At 37.9% G+C, this 25,521-nt stretch overlaps 1 protein-coding gene across 1 annotated transcript in view; it reads left to right on the top strand.

Moving 5' to 3' along the window:
- Positions 1–25,521, top strand: part of NAA25 (N-alpha-acetyltransferase 25, NatB auxiliary subunit) — a 75,455-nt gene that overhangs the window by 11,001 nt on the left and 38,933 nt on the right. Inside the window, exons 2-10 of the mRNA XM_026018861.2 lie at positions 1,826–1,911; positions 3,636–3,774; positions 11,420–11,538; positions 14,986–15,060; positions 16,187–16,294; positions 16,944–17,022; positions 22,008–22,119; positions 22,695–22,784; positions 24,506–24,675. Coding sequence (XP_025874646.1) covers positions 1,826–1,911; positions 3,636–3,774; positions 11,420–11,538; positions 14,986–15,060; positions 16,187–16,294; positions 16,944–17,022; positions 22,008–22,119; positions 22,695–22,784; positions 24,506–24,675 — 978 coding nt within the window. The remainder of the gene's footprint in view (positions 1–1,825; positions 1,912–3,635; positions 3,775–11,419; positions 11,539–14,985; positions 15,061–16,186; positions 16,295–16,943; positions 17,023–22,007; positions 22,120–22,694; positions 22,785–24,505; positions 24,676–25,521) is intronic.

The raw sequence follows: 25,521 nt of genomic DNA, 5'->3' as shown, positions 1-25,521 counted from the left end.
AGAAGCAGGCTCCATGCAAGGGAGCCCGATGTGGGATTCCATCCCAGGACTCCAAGATCACACTCTGGGCCAAAGGCAGGTGCTAAACCGCTGAGCCACCCAGGTGTCCCAGGATAGGTTATTTTTAACTAATGTCCATAGTTTACTAGTTCACATTAGGGTTTATTCTTTGTGTTGTACCTTCTCTGGGTTGTGACATAAGTATGATGACCTATACCCAATCATTACAGTATCATACAGAATAGTTTTACTGCTCTAAAAATCTCTTGTGCTCTACCCTTTCATCCCTCTGGTGACCACTGATTGATTATATTATTGTCTCTATAATTTTTGCCTTTTCCAGAATGTTGTATAATTGGCTACATATATTATGTAGCCTTGCCACATTGGCTTCTTTCATGTAGCAATATGCATTTAAAGTTCCTCTGTGTTTTGTGTGTTTGTGTCTTGATAGCTCATTTCTTTTTATCTGAATAATATTCCATTGTATGGGATGTACTATAATTTGTTTATCCATTGGCCCATTGAAGGAAATCTTGGTTACTTCCAAGGTTTGGTAGTTATGAATAAAACTGCTATAAACATTTGTGTGCAGGTTTTTTTGTGTGGAGGTAAATTTTCAGCTTATTATAAGGATAGATATGAAGGAGCTCAATTGCTGACCAATTGGTAGAGTATGTTTAGTGTTTGAGGAAACTGCCAGACTCTTCCAAGGTTGCTGTACCATTTTACCTTCCCAGCAGCGCTGAGAGGTGCTATTGCTCCCTGTACTCACCAGCATTTGATCCATAATTTATTTTCAGTTATCTATGCCTCATCTGCTCCTACACTGACTTTGATGAGCAAAGAGGGACCTGGTAGTAGTAGCATGTTGTGGACTAGCTTGTTTAGTCATCTTTCTATATTTAGAATTGGCAGCTACCATCATTTCCTATTTATGATACTTCTCATTTTCTTCTAGATCTTCTCATCTGGAAATGAATCTCTGCTTTTGTTAGACTTTTGGATAATAATTGAGTCCTTTCTTTTTTTCAAGATTTGTTTGAGAGAGAGCAAGCATGATTTGGAGGCAGAGGGAGAGGGAGAAGCAGACTACCTGCTGAGTGGGGAGCTTGATTCAGGGCTCGATCTCATCACTACCTGAGCCAACAGCAGAAGCTTAACTGACTGAGCCACCCAGGCACCCCGATTCCTTTTTTTCCCACATTTTTTTTTTTTTAAGATTTTATTTGTTGACTCATGAAACACAGAGAGAAGCAGGGACATAGGCAGAGGGAGAAGCAGGCTCCATGCAGGGAGCCCGATGTAGGATTCCATCCCAGGACTCTGGGATCATGCCCTGAGCCAAAGGCAGACGCTCAACTACTGAGCCATCTAAGCGTCCCGCTTTAACACAATTTTATAACAGGTCTGAGATATGACTATAGGAATATATGATTGTATTCTGGACTATCCTAGCCATTTAGAGTTAAAATTGGCACTGTGATGTTTTTCATACTGAATTAAAATACCTTATGAAACATAGTGGGGCACCTGGATGGCTCAGTTGCTTTAGCATCTGACTTTGGGTCAGATCACGATCTCAGAATCCTGAGATGGAGCATTACATCAGGTTCCATGCTCAGCAGGGAGTCTGCTTCTCCCTCTCCTGCTGCCCCTCTCCCTACTTGTTCTCTCTCAAATAAATAAAATCTTAGTATATGTGCTGCTGAAGGGAGCACTCAAATAACATCTTTAAAAGAAAAAAAAGAAAATCTCATACCAGCCTATGCATTTTTCATATTTGTTGAAGGAATATAATAACTATCATAATTTGTTTTCATAGATTATCTTGATAATGGTAATAATAAAATGGCAATTCAGCAAGCAGATAAATTGTTGAAGAAACACAAGGATCTTCATTGTGCTAAGGTAAGTTCATTTGCTCTTGAGTTACTTTTGGTGGGTTATATATTGTAATCTTGAAAGAGAAAATATTTTATTTATTTATTTATTTATTTATTTATTTATTTATTTATTTATTTATTTATAGATTTTATTTATTTATTCACAAGAGACAGAGAGAGTGAGGCAGAGAGACACAGGCAGAGGGAGAAGCAGGCTCCATGCAGGGAGCCTGATGTGGGACTTGATCCTGGGACCCGAGGATCACACCCTGGGCTGAAGGCGGCGCTAAACTGCTGAGCCACCCAGGGATCCCTGAGAAAAGATTTTAAATCTCTTTAGTGACTCTATTTTTTCAGGGTTAATTTTTTTTTTCAGGTTATTTTATTTTATTTTATTTATTTTATTTTTTTATTTATTTTATTTTTTTAAGATTTTATTTATTCATTCATGAAAGAGAGAGGAGATGGGGGAGCAGAGAGGCAGAGACACAGGCAGAGGGAGAAGCAGGCTCCATGCAGGGAGCCTGACATGGGACTCCATCCCGGGGACTCCAGGACCATGCCCCGGGGACACAGGCAGAGGGAGAAGCAGGCTCCATGCAGGGAGCCCTACATGGGACTCCATCCTGGGGACTCCAGGACCATGCCCCGGGCAGAAGGCAGGCACTAAACTGCTGAGCCACCCAGGGATCCCATTGTTTTGTTTTTTTAAGTCGGCTCCATGCCTAGTGTGGAGCCCATTACAGAACTTGAATTCATGACCCTGAGATTAAGACCTGATCTCAGATCAAAAGTCAGATGCTTTACCGAGCCACCCAGGCACCCCTTCTTTACCGAGCCACCCAGGCACCCCTTAAAAGATTTCATTTTATTTATTTTTAGTTTTTAGATTTATTTATTAGAGAGAGAGAGTGCATACATGTGTGAGTGCACGAGTTGGGGGCAGGGCAGAGATAGAAATCTTCAAGCAGACTGCCCTCTGAGCATGGAGCCTTACCTGGGACTCAGTCCCAGGACCCATGAGATCGTGACCCGAGCTGAAACCATGAGTTGAATGCTTAACCAACTGAGCCACCCAGGTGCCCCTAAGGATTTTATTTTTAAGCAATCTCTACACTCAACGTGGGGCTTGAACTCACAACCCTGAGATTGAGAATTGAACGCTCCACTGATTGAGCCAGCTAGGTGCCTCTCTAAGCCATTTATTTTTCTGATTACTTAAATGCCATAAATAATGTTTAATTAAAAGCTGGCTATTTATTTCTCTGGATATTTTGGATATAACTTAGCTAACTTAATTTTTTATTTTGATAGACTTTTTTTTTTAAGCACTGTTGTGCCTTTTATTTATTCATCTTTTAAGTAGGCTCCATGCCCAATATGGCATTTGAACTCACAACCTTGAGGTTGAAAGTTGTATACTGTTCAGACTGAGTCAGCCAGGTGCCCCTGTTGTGCCTTCTTAATATGACTGAAATAGGAAAGAATCTTGATTTGCTGATAGTTTTAGTGAAATGTGGTTTACTTGATTAGCAACGTAGACATAACCTTACAGCTTATGTTTTATTTTCAAGTTGGCCTTCTTTGGTGCTTTTTTTTTTTTTTTTTTTTTTTAAGATTTTATTTATGTGACAGCACACGAATAGGGGAGAGGGACAGGAAGAAGTAGGCTCCCCACTGAGCAGGGAGATTTGGCTCATATTTTCGTTTCGGTCCTTTTAAAAGTAATTTGTTTTTCCTTTGTCTCAGGTTTTAAAGGCAATTGGTTTACAGAGAACTGGAAAGCAAGAAGAAGCCTTCACCTTGGCACAGGAGGTGGCAGCCCTTGAACCCACAGATGACAACTCTCTACAGGCACTGACTATTCTTTACCGGGAGATGCATCGACGTATGTTTCTTTTTCTTTTTCTTTCTTTTTTTTTCTTGTATGTTTCTTTTTCATTGTTTTTAAACCAGAGCTGAAGTTTTTGTTTGTTTCTTTTCTTTCCTTTTTTAAATTTTTTTAAAAAAAATTTTTGTTTATTTATGATAGTCACAGAGAGAGAGAGAGAGAGAGAGGCAGAGACACAGGCAGAGGGAGAAGCAGGCTCCATGCACCGGAAGCCCGATGTGGGATTCGATCCTGGGTCTCCAGGATCGTGCCCTGGGCCAAAGGCAGGCGCCAAACCGCTGCGCCACCCAGGGATCCCCTCCTTTTTTAAATTTTTAAAAAAAGATTTATTTATTTATTTTAGAGCGAGAGAAAGCACGTGAGTGGGGGGAAAGGAAGAGGGGGAGAGAATCTTAAGCAAGCTCCACACTCAGCATGGAGCCTGACACTCAGCTCAATCTTACAACCCTGAGATCATGACCTGAGCCAAAATCAGGAGTCAGACGCTTAGCCAGCTGAGCCATCCAGATGCCTCAAGTTTGTTTGTTTCCAATTGAGTTCTGTATTTGTTTATTTAACAAAAAATTTTTTGTTTTATTTATTTATTTGAGAGAGAGCATGAGCAGCATCGGGGGAGGCAGAGAGAGAGGGAGAAACAGACTCCCTGCTAAGTAGGGAGCCCACTGTGGGGCTTCATCCCAGGACTTGAGATCATGACCTGAACCGAAGGTACTTGCTTAACCAACTGAGCCATCCAGGAGCCCTGCTCTTATTCATTTTACTTATCACTCATGATTAGAGTGAATGGCAATAGGTAATATTTTGTGCATTAACTATGACTTACAAAGACTGTAGGTAGAAAGAATATTTCACATGTATTAGTATCCCTGAATTGGAATGAGAACTTGAGGTCAATGTGACATTTTGATTTACTATATGGAAGAATTACCCTTTTTTATTATTTGATATGGAAAATTTCAACATAAAACCAGAACAGCATAATAAATCCTCTTAAACTCATTACCCACCTTCAGCATTCATTGTCACATGGCCAATTTTATCTGTATCTCCTCCCCCTGCCACATTATTTCTAAGCATATTCTAGGGTGTTTTTTTTTTTTTGTATTTTTTTTTTATCAGAGTTCGATTTGCCAACATATAGTAACCCAGTGCTCATCCCGTCAAGTGCCACCCTCAGTGTCCGTCACCCAGTCACCCCATCCCCCTGCCACCTCCCCTTTTACTACCCCTTGTTCTTTTCCCAGAATTAGGAGTCTTATGTTCTGTCACCCTCTCTGATTTTTCCCACTCATTTTCTCTCCTTTCCCCTTTAATCCCTTTCACTATTTTTTGTATTCCCCGAATGAATGAGACCATAAATGTTTGTCCTTTTCCGATTAACTTATTTCACTCATCAGAATACCCTCCAGTTTCCTCCATGTCGAAGCAAATGGTGGGTATTTGCCGTTTTCAATGGCTGAGTAATATTCCATTGCATACATATACCACATCTTATCCATTCATCTTTCGATGGACACTGAGGTTCCTTCCACAGTTTGGCTATTGTGGACATTGCTATGAACATTGGGGTGCAGGTGTCTCGGTTTTTCACTGCATCTGTATCTTAGGGGTAAATCCCCAGTAGTGCAATTGTGGGGTCGGAGGGTAGCTCTATTTTTAACTCTTTTTTTTTTTTTTTTTAATATTTTATTTATTTATTCATGAGAGAGAAAGAGGCAGAGACACAGGCAGAGGGAGAAGCAGGCTCCATGCAGGGAGCCTGACATGGGACTCGATCCCAGGTCTCCAGGATCAGGCCCTGGGCCGAAGGCAGGTGCCAAACCTCTGAGCCACCCAGGGATCCCTATTTTTAACTCTTTGAGGAACCTCCACAGTTTTCCAGAGTGTCCTTACCAGTTCACATTCCCACCAACAGTGCAAGAGGGTTCCTCTTTCTCCACATCCGCTCCAACATTTGTTGTTTCTTGTCTTGTTAATTTTCACCATTCTCACTGGTGTGAAAGTGGTATCTCATTGTGGTTTTGGTTTGTATTTCCCTGATGGCAAGTGATGTGTAACATTTTCTCATGTGCTTGTTCGCCATGTCTACGTCTTCTTGGGTGAAATTTCTGTTCATGTCTTTTGCCCATTTCATGATTAGATTGTTTGTTTCTTTGCTGTTGAGTTTAATAAGTTCTTTATAGAACTTGGATACTAGCCCTTTATCGATTATGTCATTTGTAAATATCTTCTCCCATTCTGTAGGTTGTCTTTTAGTTTTGTTGACTGTTTCTTTTGCTGTGCAGAAGCTTTTTATCTTGAAGTCCCAATAATTCATTTTTGCTTTTGTTTCTCTTGCCTTCATAGATGTATCTTGCAAGAAGTTGCTGTGGGCAAGTTCAAAAAGGTTGTTGCCTGTGTTTTCCTCTAGAATTTTGATGGATTCTTGTCACATTTAGATCTTTCATCCATTTTGAGTTTATCTTTGTGTATGGTACAAGAGAATGGTCTAGTTTCATTCTTCTGCACATGGCTATCCAATTTTCCCAGCACCATTTATTGAAGAGACTGTCCTTTCTCCAGTGAATAGTCTTTCCTGCTTTGTCAAATATTAGTTGACCACAGAGTTGAGTGCCCATTTCTGGGTTCTCTGTTCTGTTCCATTGATATGTGTGTCTCTTTTTATGCCAGTACCCCACTGTCTTGATGATCACAGCTTGTAGTATAACTTGAAATCCAGCATTGTGATGCCCTGGCATTGGTTTTCTTTTTCAGTATTCTCCTGGATACTTGGGGTCTTTTCTGATTCCACACAAATCTTATTTGTTCCAACTCTCTGAAGAAAGTCCATGGTATTTTGATAGGAGTTGCATTGAACGTGTAAATTGCCCTGGGTAGCATAGACATTTTTACAATATTAATTTTTCCAATCCCTGAGCATGGAGGATTTTTCCATCTCTTTGTGTCTTCTTCAGTTTCTTTCAGAAGTGTTCTGTAGTTTTTAGGGTATAGATCCTTTACCTCTTTGGTTAGGTTTATTCCTAGGTCTCTTATGCTTTTGGGTGCAATTGTAAATGGGATTGACTCCTTAATTTCTCTTTCTTTAGTCTCATTGTTAGTGTATAGAAATGCCACTTACTTCTGGGCATTGATTTATGCCCTTAATGTGGGAGCTGCCAAGTATATCAATTAATAACCAAAGTAAAGACATACTTAGATATTAATACACTAATAGTAGGAGACTTTAGCATGGCACTTTCCGCAAATGACAGATATTCTAAGCAGAACATCACCAAAAACAGGACTTTTTTGGGGGGGGCACCTGGGTGGCTCAGTGGTTGGGCATCTGCCTTTGCCTCAGGTCATGGTCCTGGGATCCTGGGATCGAGTCCCACATCGGGCTCCCTGTGAGGAGCCTGCTTCTCCCTCTGCCTATGTTTCTGCCCCTCTCTCTGTGTCTCTCATGAATAAAGAAATAAAATCTTAAAAAAATAATTAAAAAAAAAAAGAAACAAGGACTTTTTAAAGTATACACTGGACCAAATGGATTTCACAGATATATATAGAACTTTGCATCTGAATGCAACTGAATACACATTCTTCTCAAGTGCACATGGAACTTTCTCCAGAATAGACCACATACTGGGTCACAAATCAGGTCTCTACTGATACCAAAAGATTGGGATTGTACCCTGCATATTTTCAGACCACAGTGCTTTGAAACTAGAACTCAATCACAAGAATAAATTTGGAAGAAACTCAAACACGTGGAGGTTAAAGAGCATCCTACTAAAAGATGAATGGGTCAACCAGGAAATTAGAGAAGAATTAAAAAGATTCACGGAAACTAATGAAAATCAAGATACAACCGTTCAAAATCTTTGGGATACAGCAAAAACAGTCCTAAGAGGGAAATACATTGCAATACAAGGGTCCCTCAAAAAATTGGAAAAAACTCAATCTAATCTCGCACCTAAAGGAAGTTGAGAAAGAACAGCAAATAAAACCTACACCACGCAGAAAAAGAGAGATAATAAAGATTCCAGCAGAACTCAATAAAATAGAGACCAGGAGAACTATAGAACAGATCAACAAAACCAGGAGTTCATTCTTTGAAAGAATTAATAAGATAAACCATTAGCCAGCCTTATTAAAAAAAAAAGATTCAAATTAATAAAATCATGAAAGAGGAGAGATCACAACCAATACTAAGGAAAAACAAACAATTTTAAAAATGTATTATTAGCAGCCTATATGCCAATAAATTAGGCAATCTAGAAGAAATGGATGCATTTCTGGGAAATGACAAATTACCAAAACTAGAACAGGAAGAAATAGAAAACCTGAACAGGCCAATAACCAGGGAGGAAATTGAAGCAGTCATCAAAAGCCTCCCAAGACACATAAGTTTAGGGCCAGATGGTTTCCCTGGGGAATTCTATCAAACGTCTAAAGAAGAAATAATACCTATTCTACTAAAGCCTTTCCAAAGGATAGAAAGGGACAGAATGCTTCCAAACTCGTTTTGAGGCCAGCATCACCTTAATTCCAAAACCAGACAAAGACCCCACCAAAAAGGAGAATTATTGACTGGTATCCCTGATGAATACAGATGTAAAAATGCTCAACAAGATACTAGCCAATAGGATCTAACAGTACATTAAGAAGATTATTCACCATGACCAAGTGGGATTTATCCCCGGGATGCAAGATTGGTTCAACACTGGTAAAATCATCAACATGATAGATCACATCAACAAGAGAATAAACAACCATATGATCCTCTCAATAGATGGAGGGAAAGCATTTGACAAAGTACAGCATCCATTCCTGATCAAAACTCTTCAGAGTGTAAGGATAGAGGAATATTCCTCAATATCTTAAAAGCCATCTACGAAAAGCCCACAGCAAATAACATTCTCAATGGGGAAATACTGAGAGCCTTTCTCCTAAGATCAGGAACACAACAGGGATGTCCCCTCTCACCACTGCTATTCAACATAGTACTAGAAGTCCTAGCCTCAGCAATCAGACAACAAAAAAATAAGGCATTCATATTGGCAAAGAGTAAGTCAAATTCTCCCTCTTTGCAGATGACATGATACTGTACGTAGGAAACCCAAAAGACTCCACCCCAAGATTGCTAGAACTCATATTCTAGTTAGTTTACCACTTCACCTGTAAATAAAGGTTTTCATTGTTAATTTTTCAAGTCTTTTATTATGGGATAATATATGTCTTCCATTTTACATATTATAGAAGATCTATTTTATGTAACACACTAAAATACTTGATGTGGAGTAATGAATCTACCCACCAACTTAAGAAACAGCATTATCAATACTAAGACAGCTTCCTTTGTGTTCCTCTTTAATCTCACTTCCCCTTTTACATTCCAAGAGGTACTTGCTTTCCTGAATGTATTTTATTATCTTGCTATTAAATCTATCACATTAGTTTTTCTAAGTAGTACTTCATTAATTTTGTTCAACTTTGAACTTATTTTAAAAGTTTTGCCCTTGGCAGCCCTGGTGGCTCACTGGCTTAGCGCCGCCTTCGGCCCAGGGAGTGATCCTGGAGACCCGGGATCAAGTCCCACGTCGGGCTCCCTGCATGGAGCCTGCTTCTCCCTCTGCCTGTGTCTCAGCCCCCCCCCCCCCTTATCTCATGAATAAAAAAAATAAAATCTTAAATAAAAATAAAAGTTTTGCCTTTAGGGCACGTAGGTGGCTCAGTTGGTTAAGAGTATGCCTTTTCGTTGGGTTGTGATCCTGGGGTCCTGGGATTGAGCCCTGCATCAGGTTTTCTGCTCAAGGAGGAGCCTTCTCCCTCTCACTCTGTTTGCTGCTCTGCCTGCTTGTGCTCTTTGTCACATAGATAAAGAAAATCTTAAAAAAGTTTTGCCTTCAAACCATCATATTACTCTTTCTTTCTTTCTTTCTTTCTTTCTTTCTTTCTTTCTTTCTTTCTTTCTTTCTTTCTTTCCCTCCCTCCCTCCCTCCCTCCCTCCCTCCCTCCCTCCCTCTCTCTTTCTCTCTCTCTCTCTCTCTTTTTCTTTTTAAAGATTTTATTTATTTATTCATGAGAGAGACAGGCAGAGGGAGAAGCAGGCTCCATGCAGGAAGCCCATTGTGGGACTCAATTCCGGGACCCTGGGATCATGCCCTGAGCCAAAGGCAGACGCTCAACCGCTGAGCCACCTAAGCGTCAAAGTGCTTAAAGGCATATACTTTTTATTTTTATTTTTGAAAAAAATTTTATTTATTTATGAGAGACACAGAGAGAGAGGCAGAGACACAGGTGGAGGGAGAAGCAGGTTCCACGCAGGGAGCCCGATGCGGGACTTGATCCTGGGCCTCCAGGGTCATGCCCTGGGCCGAAGGCGGCTCTAAACAGCTGGGACACCCGGGCTACCCTAAAGTCATACACTTTTAATAATGCAGTTCTTTTTTTTTAAAAGATTTTATTTATTTATTCATGAGACACACACACACACACACACACACACACACACAGGCAGAGACACAGGCAGAGAGAGGGAGAAGCAGGCCTCATGCAGGAAGCCTGACATGAGACTCGATCTCGGGTCCCCAGGACCATGGCCTGGACTGAAGGTGGCGCTAAACCACTGAGCCACCTGGGCTGCCCAATAATGCAGTTCTTAATTGTTAGTTATTCCTAGATAAAGCTGGAAAAAATAAAGTTTTCGCCAACCTTATGGAGAAAATGTTATCGTTTCTGTTTTTCATTTTTTATGAAAGATAGAATTTAAGAGTTGGGATATTATATGTATTGATTTAGGGATATGAATTCTCCCCCAGTGTTTTTTTAAAAATCATTTTTCTGTCTCACAAATATTGAATGTTTCTCTGTGACAAGTATTGTACCCCACTTGAAGATGAAAGAAGCTCTCTCTGTTCTTATGTTACAGTCTATAAGGGGAAATTCAGAGGCACCTGGCTGGCTCAGTTGGTAGAACATGCAACTGTTGATCTCAGGGTCGTGGGATTAAGCCCTATGTTGAGCATAGAGCTCAATTAAAAAAAACTAAGGGGAGATTCATCAGTAGACTGTATATTGCATTGTGTGTTAATAAATTTTATATAAGAGATTTATTTAAAAGATATAAAGATGGCAGAGGGAAGCAGTGATCAAACTGGGTGGAGGAGTGATCAAACTGGGTGTTCAGGGAAGGATTACATTTGAACTTGCACAGTTCCTTGCAGAGAGGATTGCATTTGAGCTGGGTCTTGGTCTTGAATGATGTTCACTGAATAGAAAAGAGAGGAAAGGAGAATCCAGGCAGAGGGAACAGAGTAAAGGCATGGTTAGGTATGATATAGCACAGGGAATCTAGTGGAACTACAGATAGATGTGCTAGAACGCAAAGGGCTGGGGGAAATAATTAAGGGGTCAGAGGCTAGATCTGTAGGGTCTTATTTATATATTGTAAATGTGTTTAGGAGGCCTGAGCTGTTCCATGCTTGATCGAGTAACACTCAGGCTAGAGAAGATTAATGCTCAGGTGAGGCAAAACAGATACTTTCTTCTTCCTTAGTGATAGGAGACATCTCTTTACTTCAAAGGGGAAAAAAATTAAATGCTGTAAAGATTTAAGATATATTTTAATAATTAAAGAATACCCTGTTTCTCTTTATCCTAGCGGAGTTAGTTACAAAACTTTATGAAGCAGCTGTGAAGAAAGTTCCCAATAGTGAGGAATATCATTCTCACCTCTTCATGGCTTATGCCAGAGTAGGCGAATACAAGAAAATGCAACAGGTAACTTGATTCCAAACTTCCTGGGCTGTGGGATTTGTTATTAGATGTAAAAGCCTCTTTAAATGTGACTTAATTTTAGCAATGTGTGTGTGTGTGCATGTGTGTGTTTGCATATATGGGTAGAACTGAATCTATGTATTTGTATGTGGAGATTAGGAAGATACTGTGTGTGTGTGTGTGTTTACAAGATTTTATTTATTTATTCGTGAGGAACAGAGAGAGAGGCAGAGACACAGGCAGAGGGAGAAGCAGGCTCCATGCAGCTAGTTGGACGTGGGACTTGATCCCGGGTCTCTAGTATCACACCCTGGGCCGAAGGCGGTGCCAAACCGTTGAGCCACCCAGGCTGCCCCTCTGTGTGTGTTTTAAAGATGAACTATTATTCAAGTTCTTTATGAGTTTTATTTGGGGAAATCTGATTGTTCTTTTGTGGCCTGATGGTATGTTTTATTTGGTTCTGGTAAGTTGGCTTCAAATTGTCCCAGTGCCTAAGATTGCTGTTATATTCGCAGAAATCCCAGAATAAAAAATGAATAGACTATAGAAATATTAATTTTAAAGTTTATATCTTAATTTTTAAATTTAACTCTTTGTAGCCTGCTGAGATTTAAATCCATCTGGGAAAACTCCCCACTGTTTGGATATTTGTCTTTTCCTCCAGAGGCAGCTTATTTGCCATTTAGCACATTTTAGATATTCCTTGTATACATGTGAAGGAGCCTCATTTGGACACATTTGGACTAGTGGGTGGGTAAAGTCAACATCCCAGAGAGATGAAACTGGTAAGCCCATAAAGGGTTATGATGTCACACTAGTATTTTTTTTAAAAAATAGCTTTGTGTGTAGGTATAATTTCTTCTAAAAGCAAAGCTTTCTTACTTGGGTTTTTATTTTGTTTTATTCTTTACTTGAAATATCAGATTATAACAATAGATGAATTAGGGATGTTGGAAAATACTATATTAATATAAATCCTTTCTCCTTAAAATTAGTCTTTATATTTGCTTATGCAAGTTTTTAAGTTGGAAGAATTTTTTTTGCCCAAATACAATGCTTTGAAGAAGTTTTACTTACTATTGGAATATATTCTCAGGAAAAATATTCAGAGATTATAATTTTTCTTTTAATGTGAAATGGATATATATTTCTAATTGGCAACACTGACGTGTATATGCAAATCTTTTTTTATGCAAATCTTTAATATCATTTTTACATCTAGAAATACATTTTAAATAAAGTATATTAAATGTCCATTAATACAGATATAGTTAAAGGAATTATGATTCATCTATATGGTAGAGTAAAATGTAACACCCCATCCCGTCACATAGTCCTATGTGTCTTTGTCTTTTTCTACCAGTACATAAAGGATCTATTTCTAAGGGTATGTACCAAAATGTTACCAGGATATAGGCCTGTGGATACTTTTCTTTCTCTTAATTTCTTTTTTTTTTTAAGTGTTAATTTTATTATTCCACTGTGTGTGTGTGTATGTATAAAGATTATTTATTTATTTTGAGAATGAGCAAGAGTGAGAGAACATGAGCAAGGGAAGAGGGAGAAGCAAATTCCCTGCTGAGCAGGGAGCCCGGTGTAGGGCTCGATCTGGGGACTCTAGGACTATGACCCAAGCCAAAAGCAGATGCTTAACTGACTGAGCCACCCAGGTTCTTACCACAGATTTTTTTTTTTTTTTTAAGATTTTTAAATTTATTTATTCACGAGAGTCACACAGAGAGGCAGAGACCTAGGCAGAGGGAGAAGCAGGCTCCTTGTGGGGAGCCCAATGCGGGACTTGATCCCAGGACCCTGAGATTGTGATGACCTGAACCAAAGGCAGATGCTCAACCACTGAGCCACCCAAGTGTCCTTCTGTTTTCTTTCTTTATAGTACAGCTAAAACATTCTTCCTAGAAGAGTATAGATGGGTATATATCTCTCCCTTACTCTGTATAACAGACTCGTTTTTGAGTGCTTCACAAGAGTATCTCGGTTACCTTTCAGCCCTTTTCCCCTGCCAGTCCTCTTAATACTTATCCTTGTTTTTAGCCAAATGTCTTATTTGTTCTTTTTTTTTTTTTTTAAGATTTTATTTATTTACATGAGAGACAGAGAGAGAGAGAGAGAGAGGGAGAGGGAGGCAGAGACACAGGCAGAGGGAGAAGCAGGCTCCATGCAGGGAGCCTGATGTGGGACTCGATCCCAGGACTCCAGGATCACAGCCTGGGCTGAAGGCAGACGCTAAACCATTGAGCCACCCAGGGATCCCTGTCTTATTTGTTCTTGTCAGCATGTCTCTTTTTTCTTTAATATTTTTGTTCAGTTCATTTTGCGTCTACCTAGAATTGATTCACTCACTTAGCCACTCATCTCAGATGTTTGTATTTGTGTATATGTATTCTTTAGCCCCATCTTTGCCTGTAGACAATCTCTTTCACCTTCAAGGTTCACCTGGAAAGACTGTTACTTTGAAGAAGGCTTTATTTATTGATAAAGTTCCCTTCTCTACTTTCCCTTAAAGAAAAAGAAAGGAATGAATAAACTTAACCTTCCCTTTTTTTGGAAACAAAAAAGCATCGTGTTTTTGTATAGGACATTTATTTTTTTGCCAAGTATAATTTAGTTGTTTGAATATTTGTCTTATCTCTTTCCCTAGCTTTTAAGTGCATTTGGAACTAGGACTCAATCTTTGTATCATCAGCAGGAATAGAAAGGTCTATTCCACTTAATAGAGGCTCTGTGTAATTTTTCAAGTGGGTTAAAAATAGGCGAAAGATTAATAAACATAAAATAGTAACTGTGACAATTAGTTGAGTTCTTAGCATTGATTACTAGTTGGCTAATTACAGATTCTCAGTTATGCATGAATAGATCTACTTTATTTCTTCTTGCCATATCTCTGCTTTTAAGTATTTCATATTATACATTTCACAAAGAAAGGGTTCAGTTCTAGTTAATGATATCTTGAAAGAACCTGATTATTTTCCTAAAATAAGAATTATTTTTTGAATAATGTCAGAGTAAACTTTTCTAATTTTACGTTTAAATATACTGTCTGAATTTTTTTTTATTTGTTTTACTATAACTGGTTAGTGCAGTGTCTTTTAGTAAAGTTTATTGGTATACATTCATGAGCCACATTTTGTGTTTGTTGATAGTCTGTCAGAACCATATTGGGTTGCTATATTTTTCAAAAATACGTGCTTTAATTTGAAGAAGTCTGATTCAAAAGGTGAAATATTCCTGATGTTGTAAAATTCACCTTTGTGATTACCTATATTGCTATCTGCTAGAGAATATCCATCAAGTTATTAGGCACTTACAGTAACTGGGATGTGTAGACGTGTTGCTGTTCTCCTAGAAAACTTCTTGCCACATATCTAGATTATTAATTGCCCTCTGTATGATGTTTTCTAAATTAAGTATTTATGGCTCTCTATCTTTCAGGCTGGCATGGCTCTATATAAGATTGTCCCCAAAAACCCTTACTACTTTTGGTCTGTGATGAGCTTAATTATGCAAGTGAGTATGGCATTCAGAATGGGTTTGAAATTTGTTCTTATTTTTGTGTATAGTTATTGCCCTTGTCTTTTGAACACCTTGGGTAATATTTTGCAGCATGTATCAAAGGGAGTATACATATTGCCAGTTGACTTTTTGAGTTGGGGAGTTTGGTATTTATTCCTTATGACTTGGTATTTTGGTTTATCTGTGTAGCACAGAATATATTTCCCTTGAATCTTAGATCCACTACTGAGTTATTTGATCAAGTATGAGCCTCAAAATACTTGATATTTTGACTTGAAGTTTGTCTTTAAGACAGTATTATTTATTAGTGAACACAGTATTTAACTGGATGGCCTTGTTTTATCAATTCTGGTTTTTGAACCTCAGTTTGCTCTTTTGCGGAATGGAGATACTTATTTCTCAGAGCTACTATAAGGACCAAAAGGAGATAGTGTGTAAGAGAAGATGGGGAAGAAAGAGTTAAAATGTAGCAGTTAAGGACAGAGAAGCTCAGGGTTCAGACAGATCTGCATTCATATACTGGTTTCAGCACATCTTAGTGGGTTGTTGGGGAATCTCTTAGTTTATCTGTGAAACAAGCATAGTAGCTTGAGCTACTGAGCTCTGAGCAGAATCTTAGGCAATGTTAAAATTATTAATATGCACTGATTTTAATTATCAATCTAAGATAATCTTAGTTATTGAAATTCGCTAATACTAAACTATATTAATAGAAGTTATTGATGTTTTACCTCTAATATGTGAACATCTCAAAAAAGACATCTGAAAGGCTTTTCTCTTCAAACACCTGATGATACCCGTTACATATAATAAGCAGTATAGGCATACCCCCTCTTAACTTTCTAGAAAAATGTATGAATAACCTATTTAAAAGTTAGGTCATATTATGGAAACCCAGTTTGTCAAAAATATATGGGCTAATGAATCTTTAACAAATCTCTTCTAAAGCAGAACACTCTGTAATGTATCTTCTTGGCAAGTTCAAATTAGGTCTGATATTTGACATAGGAAGTAGACTGGAATTCTGTGCTGGGGTCACATTAATAGTCTGCCTGGTAATAATATAAATAGTGCAAACAGAAGAGAAATTAGAGTGAAACGTTTATTTTTTCTCCTATAGTCTATATCGGCACAGGATGAAAACCTCTCAAAAACGATGTTTCTTCCCCTTGCTGAAAGAATGGTAGAAAAAATGGTGAAGGAGGACAAGATAGAAGCTGAAGCTGAAGTGAGTAATGGAAGTCCTATAAAAGCCCTACTTTTGTATCACATGAGTTTGATATTGCTACAATATTATGCTACAGTATTATAAACTTCTGTCTTATTTCAGTTAGAGAGCTGGGTCCTCACTCTCTTGCCTTTTGTATAGATATAAAGCTTTGGAACAACTCAGCTTAGGTATAATGAACATTCTTACTGCTGATTTCATCTCATTTCCATTAGATACTTTTTAAATTAAGTTAAAATAAATTAAAATTTTTAAGGTAGTCTCCACTCAGCATGGAGACCAACTCAGGGCTTGAATTCATGACCCTAATATCAAGTTGTGAGCTGGGGCACCTGGGTGGCTTAGTGGTTGAGCATCTGCCTTTGGCTCAGGACGTGATCTGGGGGTTCAGGGATCTAGTTGTGCATCAAGCTGTCTGCAGGGAGCCTGCTTCTCCCTCTTCCTATATCTCTGCTTCTCTCTGTGTCTCTCATGAATAAATACCTAAGATCTTAAAAAGAAAAAAAAAAAGATCTGAGCTGATATGAAGAGTTGGACACTTAACTGACTGAGCCACCCAGATGCCCCTAGATAACTTTTTTAAAAACATGCAAATGACTATTATTATTGATAAGTTTCAATTATTCCATTTATTTGTTTTTTCTGTAAGGTTGAACTTTATTATATGATCCTGGAACGTTTGGGAAAGTACCAGGAAGCCTTGGATGTTATCAGAGGAAAATTAGGCGGTAATTTTTAAAGTTTTCTTAAAGTTTTTTTTTCTTATTTAAACATGAAAAATATTTATTGTGGAAAATTTCTTATACAGAAACATAAAGATATAAAGACAAAAAAATCCACTTGTGATAATTTTATGTTCTTCCAGATTTTCCTGTATGTTGTACTTTGACTTTTTCTTAAAAAAAAAAAAAAAAAAAAAAAAAAAAAATCAAATTTATGTTAATTATGTTAAATTATGTTAATTAATTAACATATAGTATATTACTAGTTTTAGAGGTAGAGGTCAGTGATCCATCAGTCTTATATAACACTCCGTGCTCATTATATCACTTGCCCTCCTCAATGCCCATCACCCACTTACCCCATCCTCCCCCGACCCTCTACCTCTCTAGCCACTCCGTGTTTCCTATGATGAAGAGTGTTTTGATTTGTCTCCCTCTCTGATTTTGTCTTGTTTTATTTTTTCCTTTCTTACTGTATGATCCTCTGTTTCTTAAATTCCACATGAGTGAGATCATATGATAAATGGGTTTCTCTGATTGATTGATTTTGCTTAGCATAATACTCTCTAGTTCCATCCATGTTGTTGCAAATGGCGAGATTTCTTTGTTGTTGGCTGAATAGTATTACGTTGTATATATACACAGCCACATCATCTTTATTCACTCATCTGTGTTGATGGACATCTAGGCTCTTTCCATAGTTTGGCTATTGTAGACGTTGTTGCTATAAACATTGGGGTGCAGGTGCCCCTTTGGATCACTACATTTGTATCTTTGGGGTAAACACCTAGTAGTGCAATTGTTGGGTCATAGGGTAGCTCTATTTTCAACTTACTGAGGAACCTCTATACTGTCTTCCAGAGTGGCTGCACCAGCTTGAATTCTCACCAACAGTGTAAGAGGGTTCCCCTTTCTCTGCATCCTTGGCAATATCTGTCATTTCCTGACTTGTTAATTTTAGCCATGCTGACCAGTGTGAGGTGGTATCTCATTGTGGTTTTGATTTGTATTTCCTTGATGCCAAATGATATTAAGCCTTTTTTCATGTATCTGTTGGCTATTTGTATGTGTTCTTTGGAGAAATGTTTGTTCATTTCTTCTGCCTGTTTTGATTGGATTATTTGTTATTCAGGTGTGAGTTTGATAAGTTCTTTGTAGATTTTAGAGACTAGTCTTTTATCTGATAAGGCATTTGCAAGTATCTTCTCCCATTCTGTCTGTTGTCGTTTGGTTTCAGTAACTGTTTCCTTTGTTGTACAAGAGTTTTTTTATCTTGAGGAAGTCCCAGTAGTAGATTTTTGCCTTTGTTTCCCTTGCCTTTGGAGGCATGTCTCGATGCGGCGGCCGAGGTTATAGAGGTTGCTGCCTGTATTCTCCTCTAGAATTCCTAGGTATCTTTTGGTTTTTGGTACAATTGTAAGTTTCTCTTTCTTCTGTCTCATTGTTAGTATATAGAAATGCAACTGATGGGACACGTGGGTGACTCAGCGGTTGAGTGTCTGTCTTTGGCTCAGGACATGATCCCAGGATCCTGGAATCGCGTCCCACATTGGGCTCCCTGTAGGGAGCCTGCTTCTCCCTCTGCCTATGTCTCTGCCTCTCTCTCTGTCTCTCATGAATAAATACAGAAAATCTTAAAAAAAAAAATGCAACTGATTTCCATGCATTAATTTTACATCTTTCCATGTACATTCACTTTCTAAAAGCATTTTATTTATTTATTTATTTATTTATTTATTTATTTATTTATTTATTTATTTATTTATTTTTTAAAAATTTTTATTTATTTATGATAGTCACAGAGAGAGAGAGAGAGGCAGAGACACAGGCAGAGGGAGAAGCAGGCTCCATGCACCGGGATCCCGGTGTGGGATTCGATCCCGGGTCTCCAGGATCGCGCCCTGGGCCAAAGGCAGGCGCCAAACTGCTGCGCCACCCAGGGATCCCTAAAAGCATTTTAAAATTGAAAATAATTCATGAATTTAGAAAATTCAGGAGGTGTGAAAGAAAGATTATACCCCAGATCTCCAACCTTTTGTTCTCTAGGTTCTTCACCAGTAATTTGTTCTGTGTATCCTTCTAAAGATGTCCTTTCCCCTCGCCCTTCTTCCCAGTTTTTTCAAACCATGAATGAGAACATACTGCACCTAGTGCATAGAGTAATCTTATTTATTCGGCATGTTTCTATTAGAAAACATTTTATTAAAAAATTTAATTACAATTACTTTTCTTGAAGATTTTTAAATGTTATTTGTCTCTAGTCAGGATGTGTACCCTGGGTACAAAACTTTTTTTGTTTCCCTGCTTGTCCTATGAAGTCATTTGAGTTTGTGACTTTTGCTCTGTATCTTCTTATACCCATTTTTTTTTAACTTAACAGTGTCTTAGAGATATCCTTATTACCTTATACTTTAATGACTGTCCAATATTTCATAGTATAAATGCAGACAATTTACTTAACCAGCTCTTGATGGATATTGAAGTTATTTGCAGAGAACACCTTTGTTACAAATCAGATTGCCCTCTAAGAGGCTGCAATGTGTATTCCCACTTACTGTATTTACTATCAGTATGTGAGAGGTCCTGCTTCTTTGTATACTTAACTTGTATCACTAAACTGTTATTTCAAACTTTTGGTAAAGATTTTATTTATTTATGAGAGTGAGAAAGAGAGCATGCACGCAACAAGTATGAGCTAGGGGAGGAGCAGAGGGAGAAGGACAGGCATACTCCATGTTGAGCATGGAGCCAATGTGGGGCTTGATCTCATGATCCTGAGACCCAGACCTAAGCCAAAACCAGAGGTCAGATGCTTAACTGACTGAGCCACCCAGGCACATTAAACTTTTTATTTATTTATTTATTTTATTTATGATAGTCACACAGAGAGAGAGAGGCAGAGACATAGGCAGAGGGAGAAGCAGGCTCCATGCACTGGGAGCCCGACGTGGGATTTGATCCCGGGTCTCCAGGATCACGCCCTGGGCCAAAGGCAGGCGCTAAACCGCTGCGCCACCCAGGGATCCCAAACTTTTTTTTTTTTAATTACTTTTGGGCAGCCACAAAATTTCTTTTGGCTCAGCAGTTTAACACCACCTTCGGCCCAGGGCATGATCCTAGAGACCTGGGATCGAGTCCCACGTTGGGCTCCCTGCATGGAGCCTGCTTTTCCCTCTGCCTGTGTCTCTTCATCTCTCTCTCTCTCTGTCTCTCATGAATAAATAAATAAAATCTTTAAAAAAAAAATTACTTTCAAGTAAGTTCTACACCCAATGTTTGGCTCTAACTCACAGCCTGAGATCAGGAGTCACATGCTCTACTGACTGAGCCAGCCAGGCACCCCCTTTTTAAACTTTTTAATGTTTTTCAATCTGAGAGATTGAACATATCTTACAATTTTTATTTAATTTGGAGGGAGGATAATTTTTTTGTTTAAAAGCCATTGATATTTTCTTTAAGCTGCTTTTCCTTATCCTTTTCCCATCCTAAAACATTGGTTAATCATCTTAATGATTTGCGAAAGCACTTTATAGGTTAAAAAGTTAGGTCTTTTCCATTGTAGTGAAAAGACTTCTTCCCTTTTTATTGGAAAACTTATTCGTAGGAACTTCATAGATCTAACCATTCCCCTTTTAAGATGTTTATGACAAAGATTTAGGTTCCTAAACATTTACCCATTTTTGATGATTTCAATAGGAGAAAGTTCTGCAAATGCAGTGTTGTTTTGACAAACCTGGTTTTTAATTGTGCCGTTCTAGTCTTTGGGGGAATCTAATTGTAGATGAGTAGCTTTAGATCTCTCAATAGGAACAGTCATTAAAAAACTTTATTTCATATAGGTGTGTATATCCTTTATTTGATTGTGGTCATAAAACTAACTGTTAACAACTTTAATTATATAAGACATAGGAGTTTTTGTTGTTTTTTAAAGATTTATTTATTTGAGAGAGAAAGTGACCATGAGTGGGGGGCGGGGGGGAGAAGGAGAGGGAGAAGCAGACTCCCTACTGAGCCAGAAGCTGGACTCTGGCTGATTTCAGGACCCCGAGATTATGACCTGAGCTACCAGGCATCCCCTCCTTTTTAAAAAAGAGATAATATTTATTTATTTGAGAGAGATTATTATTGTTTTAATGTTACTTATTCTTTAACTTCAGCCTCCTTGTATACAGTATGTTAGCCTTTTTTTTAAGTTTTGGGGGTTTTTTTTTGAAGATTTTATTTATTCATGAGAGACAGAGAGAGAGAGGCAGAGACATAGGCAGAGGGAGAAGCAAGCTCCATGAAGGGAACCCGATGTGGGACTTGATCCCGGAACTCCAGCATCATGCCCTGCGCCCAAGGCAGGTGCTAAACCACTGAGCCACCCAGGGATCCCCAGCCTTTCTGTTTTTACCCAGCTGGATTATAGTTCTAGGATAGTTAAAATGAAGATTATTTGTAGGAAATTCATAATGTAATTGTTGGTATCCTTAATCAGCTAAGCTCTTCTAAAAGGTTGGGGCAAATCTAATTTGGTCAGAAATAATAGTCTTAGTTTTTCTGTTCCCAGCTCTTGTGAAGGTGTTTGATTGATCTCTGTTCATTTTTGTATTCCTCCTCACATTATACCTTGCTTTCCCGTTCCAGTCCAAGCTTTTTCCATGTTTTGGAGCTGTATGTATAGATGGGAAGTCTGTCTATGGACCAGTACTAGTCCCTAGGTGCTTTTGGGGTTTTATAAGTGTATCCCATGTACTAGATCCTTGACTCAATAAATTCTGGATCCTTATAGTTTATAGAAAAAATGATTATAAAAGTTTAATAGCAGAAATGTACTTTTTTCTTTTCAGCAAAATAATCTTTATTAAGATAATAGTTTGTATTTAGTAGTGGTCGCATTTTCTAAGAGAGGCAATAAAATGTGACATTTTCCTTCTTGTGTTTGGACTTTATTCTGGTTTCTGAGAAGAAATGACCAGCTTACCAATTTTTATAACTTTTAATTGTAGAGAAGTTGACAAGTGAGATTCAGAGTCGGGAAAATAAATGCATGGCTATGTACAAGAAGTTGAGCAGGTGGCCAGAGTGCAATGCCCTTTCCAGGCGCCTCTTATTAAAAAAGTAAGTATATGCTTCTCTTTGGAGTATGAGACTGAAGTGGGGCTCTCAGATGTCACTACTGACATTTTTTTTCTTGGTCTATTGTCTTTTATATTGCCTGGACATAAAATCTCTTAGTAGTGTGTTCTAGGTATTTTAGAAAGTTTTTAATGGCCCTTCATCTTTCAGTAAAGAGTTATAATGGGACTTAAGGCCACCAGGGTGCTAAGTCTTAGGTCTTCAGAATGAATGCCAAAAATCATTAATTTGGTAAATACAGTATTGGTCTAAAAGAGACACCGCCTCTCCACCCTATTTTGGGGAAATGCTAATGTGGAGTTTTCTGTTAAGAATATTAGTTTTCTGGACCTGGTGATTCCACTGAAGGGAATAATTGTTTCCTAAAAGTTTTATACTTTGAAAATGCCTCTGGAGTTGCCCTTTTGGGGCAGCAGAGGAAATGCAGAGGAAGGGGTGGGCTTCTCTTAGTAAAGACTAAAATGTAACCTAGAAAATAAGTGGAGTATCATGGTTCCTAGGGCAGGCTTGTCACAACTTGGGTTTAATCCTGTGTGCACCATTCAATCTGATTTTAGCTCAGATGACTGGCAGTTCTATCTGACTTATTTCGATTCTGTCTTTCGACTGATTGAAGAGGCCTGGACTCCTCCTGCTGAAGGTGAACAGTAAGTCGACTCCTTTCCTGAATTACACTGGCACTTTTTAGCACAGTGTAGCAAAAGGATTTCATTGTATGCCTAATTGAATTCTCTTTTTTGGTCTCAATAGCGTAGCCCTTTCAAAGAAAGATTTTTCATTTTTTTTAAATTGTAAAATAATTTTAAAATAATATCATATATAATATATTAAAATACAAAATAATTCTAAAATAATTTTTAGGGTATCCCTGGGTGGTTCATCGATTTAGTAGTACCTGCCTTTGGCCCAGGGCATGATCCTGGAGTCCCGGGATTGAGTCCTGTGTCGTGCTCCCGGCATGGAGCCTGCTTCTCTCTCTGCCCCTCTCTTTCTCTATGTCTATCATGAATAAATAAATAAAATCTTTAAAAAATAATAATAATAATTTTTTTAAATGAAAAATCTTATGTGTTTATTGAAAAAATCTTAAACCAGTGCAGAAATGTGTGGTGTAGAAAGTGTTACTTCCTAATTATCCTGCCATCCTGGAAATAACACTTTCCTCCCTCTTTCCACTTTTATTGAGATATAATTGACTCAGAGATAATACTTTTTTTTTTTTTTCTTTTTTTAAAGTAAGCTCTATGCCCAACGTGGGGCTTGAACTCATGACCCTGAACCCAAGGTCGAGTCGCATGCTTTGCCAGATGAGTCAGCCAAGTGCTCCCAGAGAGAATGGCAATTTAGAATCTTTTCTTCCAGCTTTATATCTGTCCATATACTAACATTTTTTCTCATTATTTAACATAAAAATGCAGTCCAATTAGACATAATGGTTTGCAACTTGCAATTTTCTTCCTTAAAATATATCTTGGGCATCTTTCAATTTATGATACATATAGATTTGTTTCATTCTTTGTAGTGACTTAAGAGAACTCCAGCTTAAAGATGTACTATAATTCATTTAACTTGCCCCCCATTGATGGACTCGTGGACACTTAGATTGTTGCTGGTTTCCTTTTTTTGTTGTTGTTTTCTTTTTTTGCTATTCCAGATGAAAACACAAACATAGATGGGATCTTCTTAAAAAGTAAGCAGGAGTTAAGATGGTAATGAGCTGATGCTTACTTTGTAATATTAACTGAGTCATCTAATTTTTCTCAGCCTTCCTTCTTCAAGCAATAAAGTAAAATTTACTTAGATTTTTTAGACAGTATTTTTTTTCTTTAAAAAAAAAGATTATGTATTTATTAGAGAGAGAGAGAGAGAGAGAGAGAGCTTGCACTTGTGAGTACAGGGAGGACCAGAGGGAGAGGGAGAGAAGCAGACTCCCCACTGACCACAGAACCAGATGTGGGGCTCAATCCCTGGACCCAGAGATCATGACCTGAGCGAAAATCAGGAGTTGGTTGTTTAACCAACTGAGCCACCTATGTGCCCCAGAATATGGTAAGTTCTTAACCCTGGTATAAACAGAATATAGACAGTATTTTATATATATAAGGTCATATGCATTCTTTTTTTAAGAAAGAGGTAGACGTAATTAGTCACTGTGCAGTAATCAAAGGCCAAAATTAGGAATAATCCTGTGTCATGTGACTTGTCAGAATATGCTTCTGGTTCCCTTTTACTCCCATATTACTTTCTAATTATCAAAGTGCTTTTTATTTTTTAAATTTTTTTCTTGAAATCAGTTTAGCTTCACTTCTAAGTTTTAGGATGGACAATAGAGGTACGAAGATACCTTTTTTCATGTGTTTATACCTAGCTCTTTAGAAGGAGAAGTGCATTATTCTGCAGAAGAAGCTGTGAAGTTTATAGAAGATCGGATAACAGAAGAATCTAAAAGTTCCCGCCATCTCCGAGGACCACATCTTGCTAAACTGGAACTGATTAGACGTTTAAGACGTCAAGGTTTTAATGATGAGTATAAACTAGGTAAGAACCCTTAATATTATTTGGGAAACCATGAGAAGATACAGATAGGCCCCCCATATCCAAGCACAGTATTCATTCTCTGAGGTCTATGATGATGAAGTCATGTTTGGGAAACAAACATTTTCATAACCTGAAAATATCTACTTATGAATGGATTACTGATACTATTAGCCCTCAATCCTATTTTCAACTCAATATTAGTATCTCTCCGTGTTCCACCAGAGTCTTTATCAGACATTCTTTTTTGACCCAACATTAATGTCAGAATCAATTTCAAAGTGAAATAGCCAGTTTTGTCAAAATTTCAAGATTTCATGAAGCAGATGAAAGATTTCTTGAAAATCTGCTTCAAGCACTCACAAAACCATTGATGAAAGAGTATCTGGTGGAGTTAGAGGAATTAACAGTTAAAGAAAATTTGTAAGGACAGTGACAAGATGGGAGAAAAACATGATTTGGGTTGAAAATCTCTGCTTCTTAAATCCAGTTCAATTTGAGAGCATTTCCTTTTTCATTATTTTAGTTTTTGTTTTTAATTTGAGGAAAAATAAGACGTGTGCTGGTAGCCTCTGCATATCCAGGTTTAAATTTTCCATAGTAGTAATCTTGTTGGGGGTTATTGGCTTATGACTCTTGCCATTTATTTTCTCTTCTTTTGGTGAGCCTGTTAAACATTCCCTTTCATTTCGTTAACATTTAATACTTGTTAAAGTAAATAGTTCAGGAACTGTGGAAAGAAGCATGTTTGTTTAATGTTTGTGTATAAATTTCAGTCTTTACTTAAATTTTAATGAAACCTTTTTAGGTATTTAAACTTTTTTTTTTTTTTAAGGGTATTTAAACTTT

Source organism: Vulpes vulpes, chromosome 10, assembly GCF_048418805.1.
Source record: "Vulpes vulpes isolate BD-2025 chromosome 10, VulVul3, whole genome shotgun sequence".
Taxonomy (NCBI): Eukaryota; Metazoa; Chordata; class Mammalia; order Carnivora; family Canidae; genus Vulpes; species Vulpes vulpes.
The sequence above is the reverse complement of the archived record's forward strand: the minus strand, read 5'-3'. Positions and strand labels throughout refer to the sequence as shown.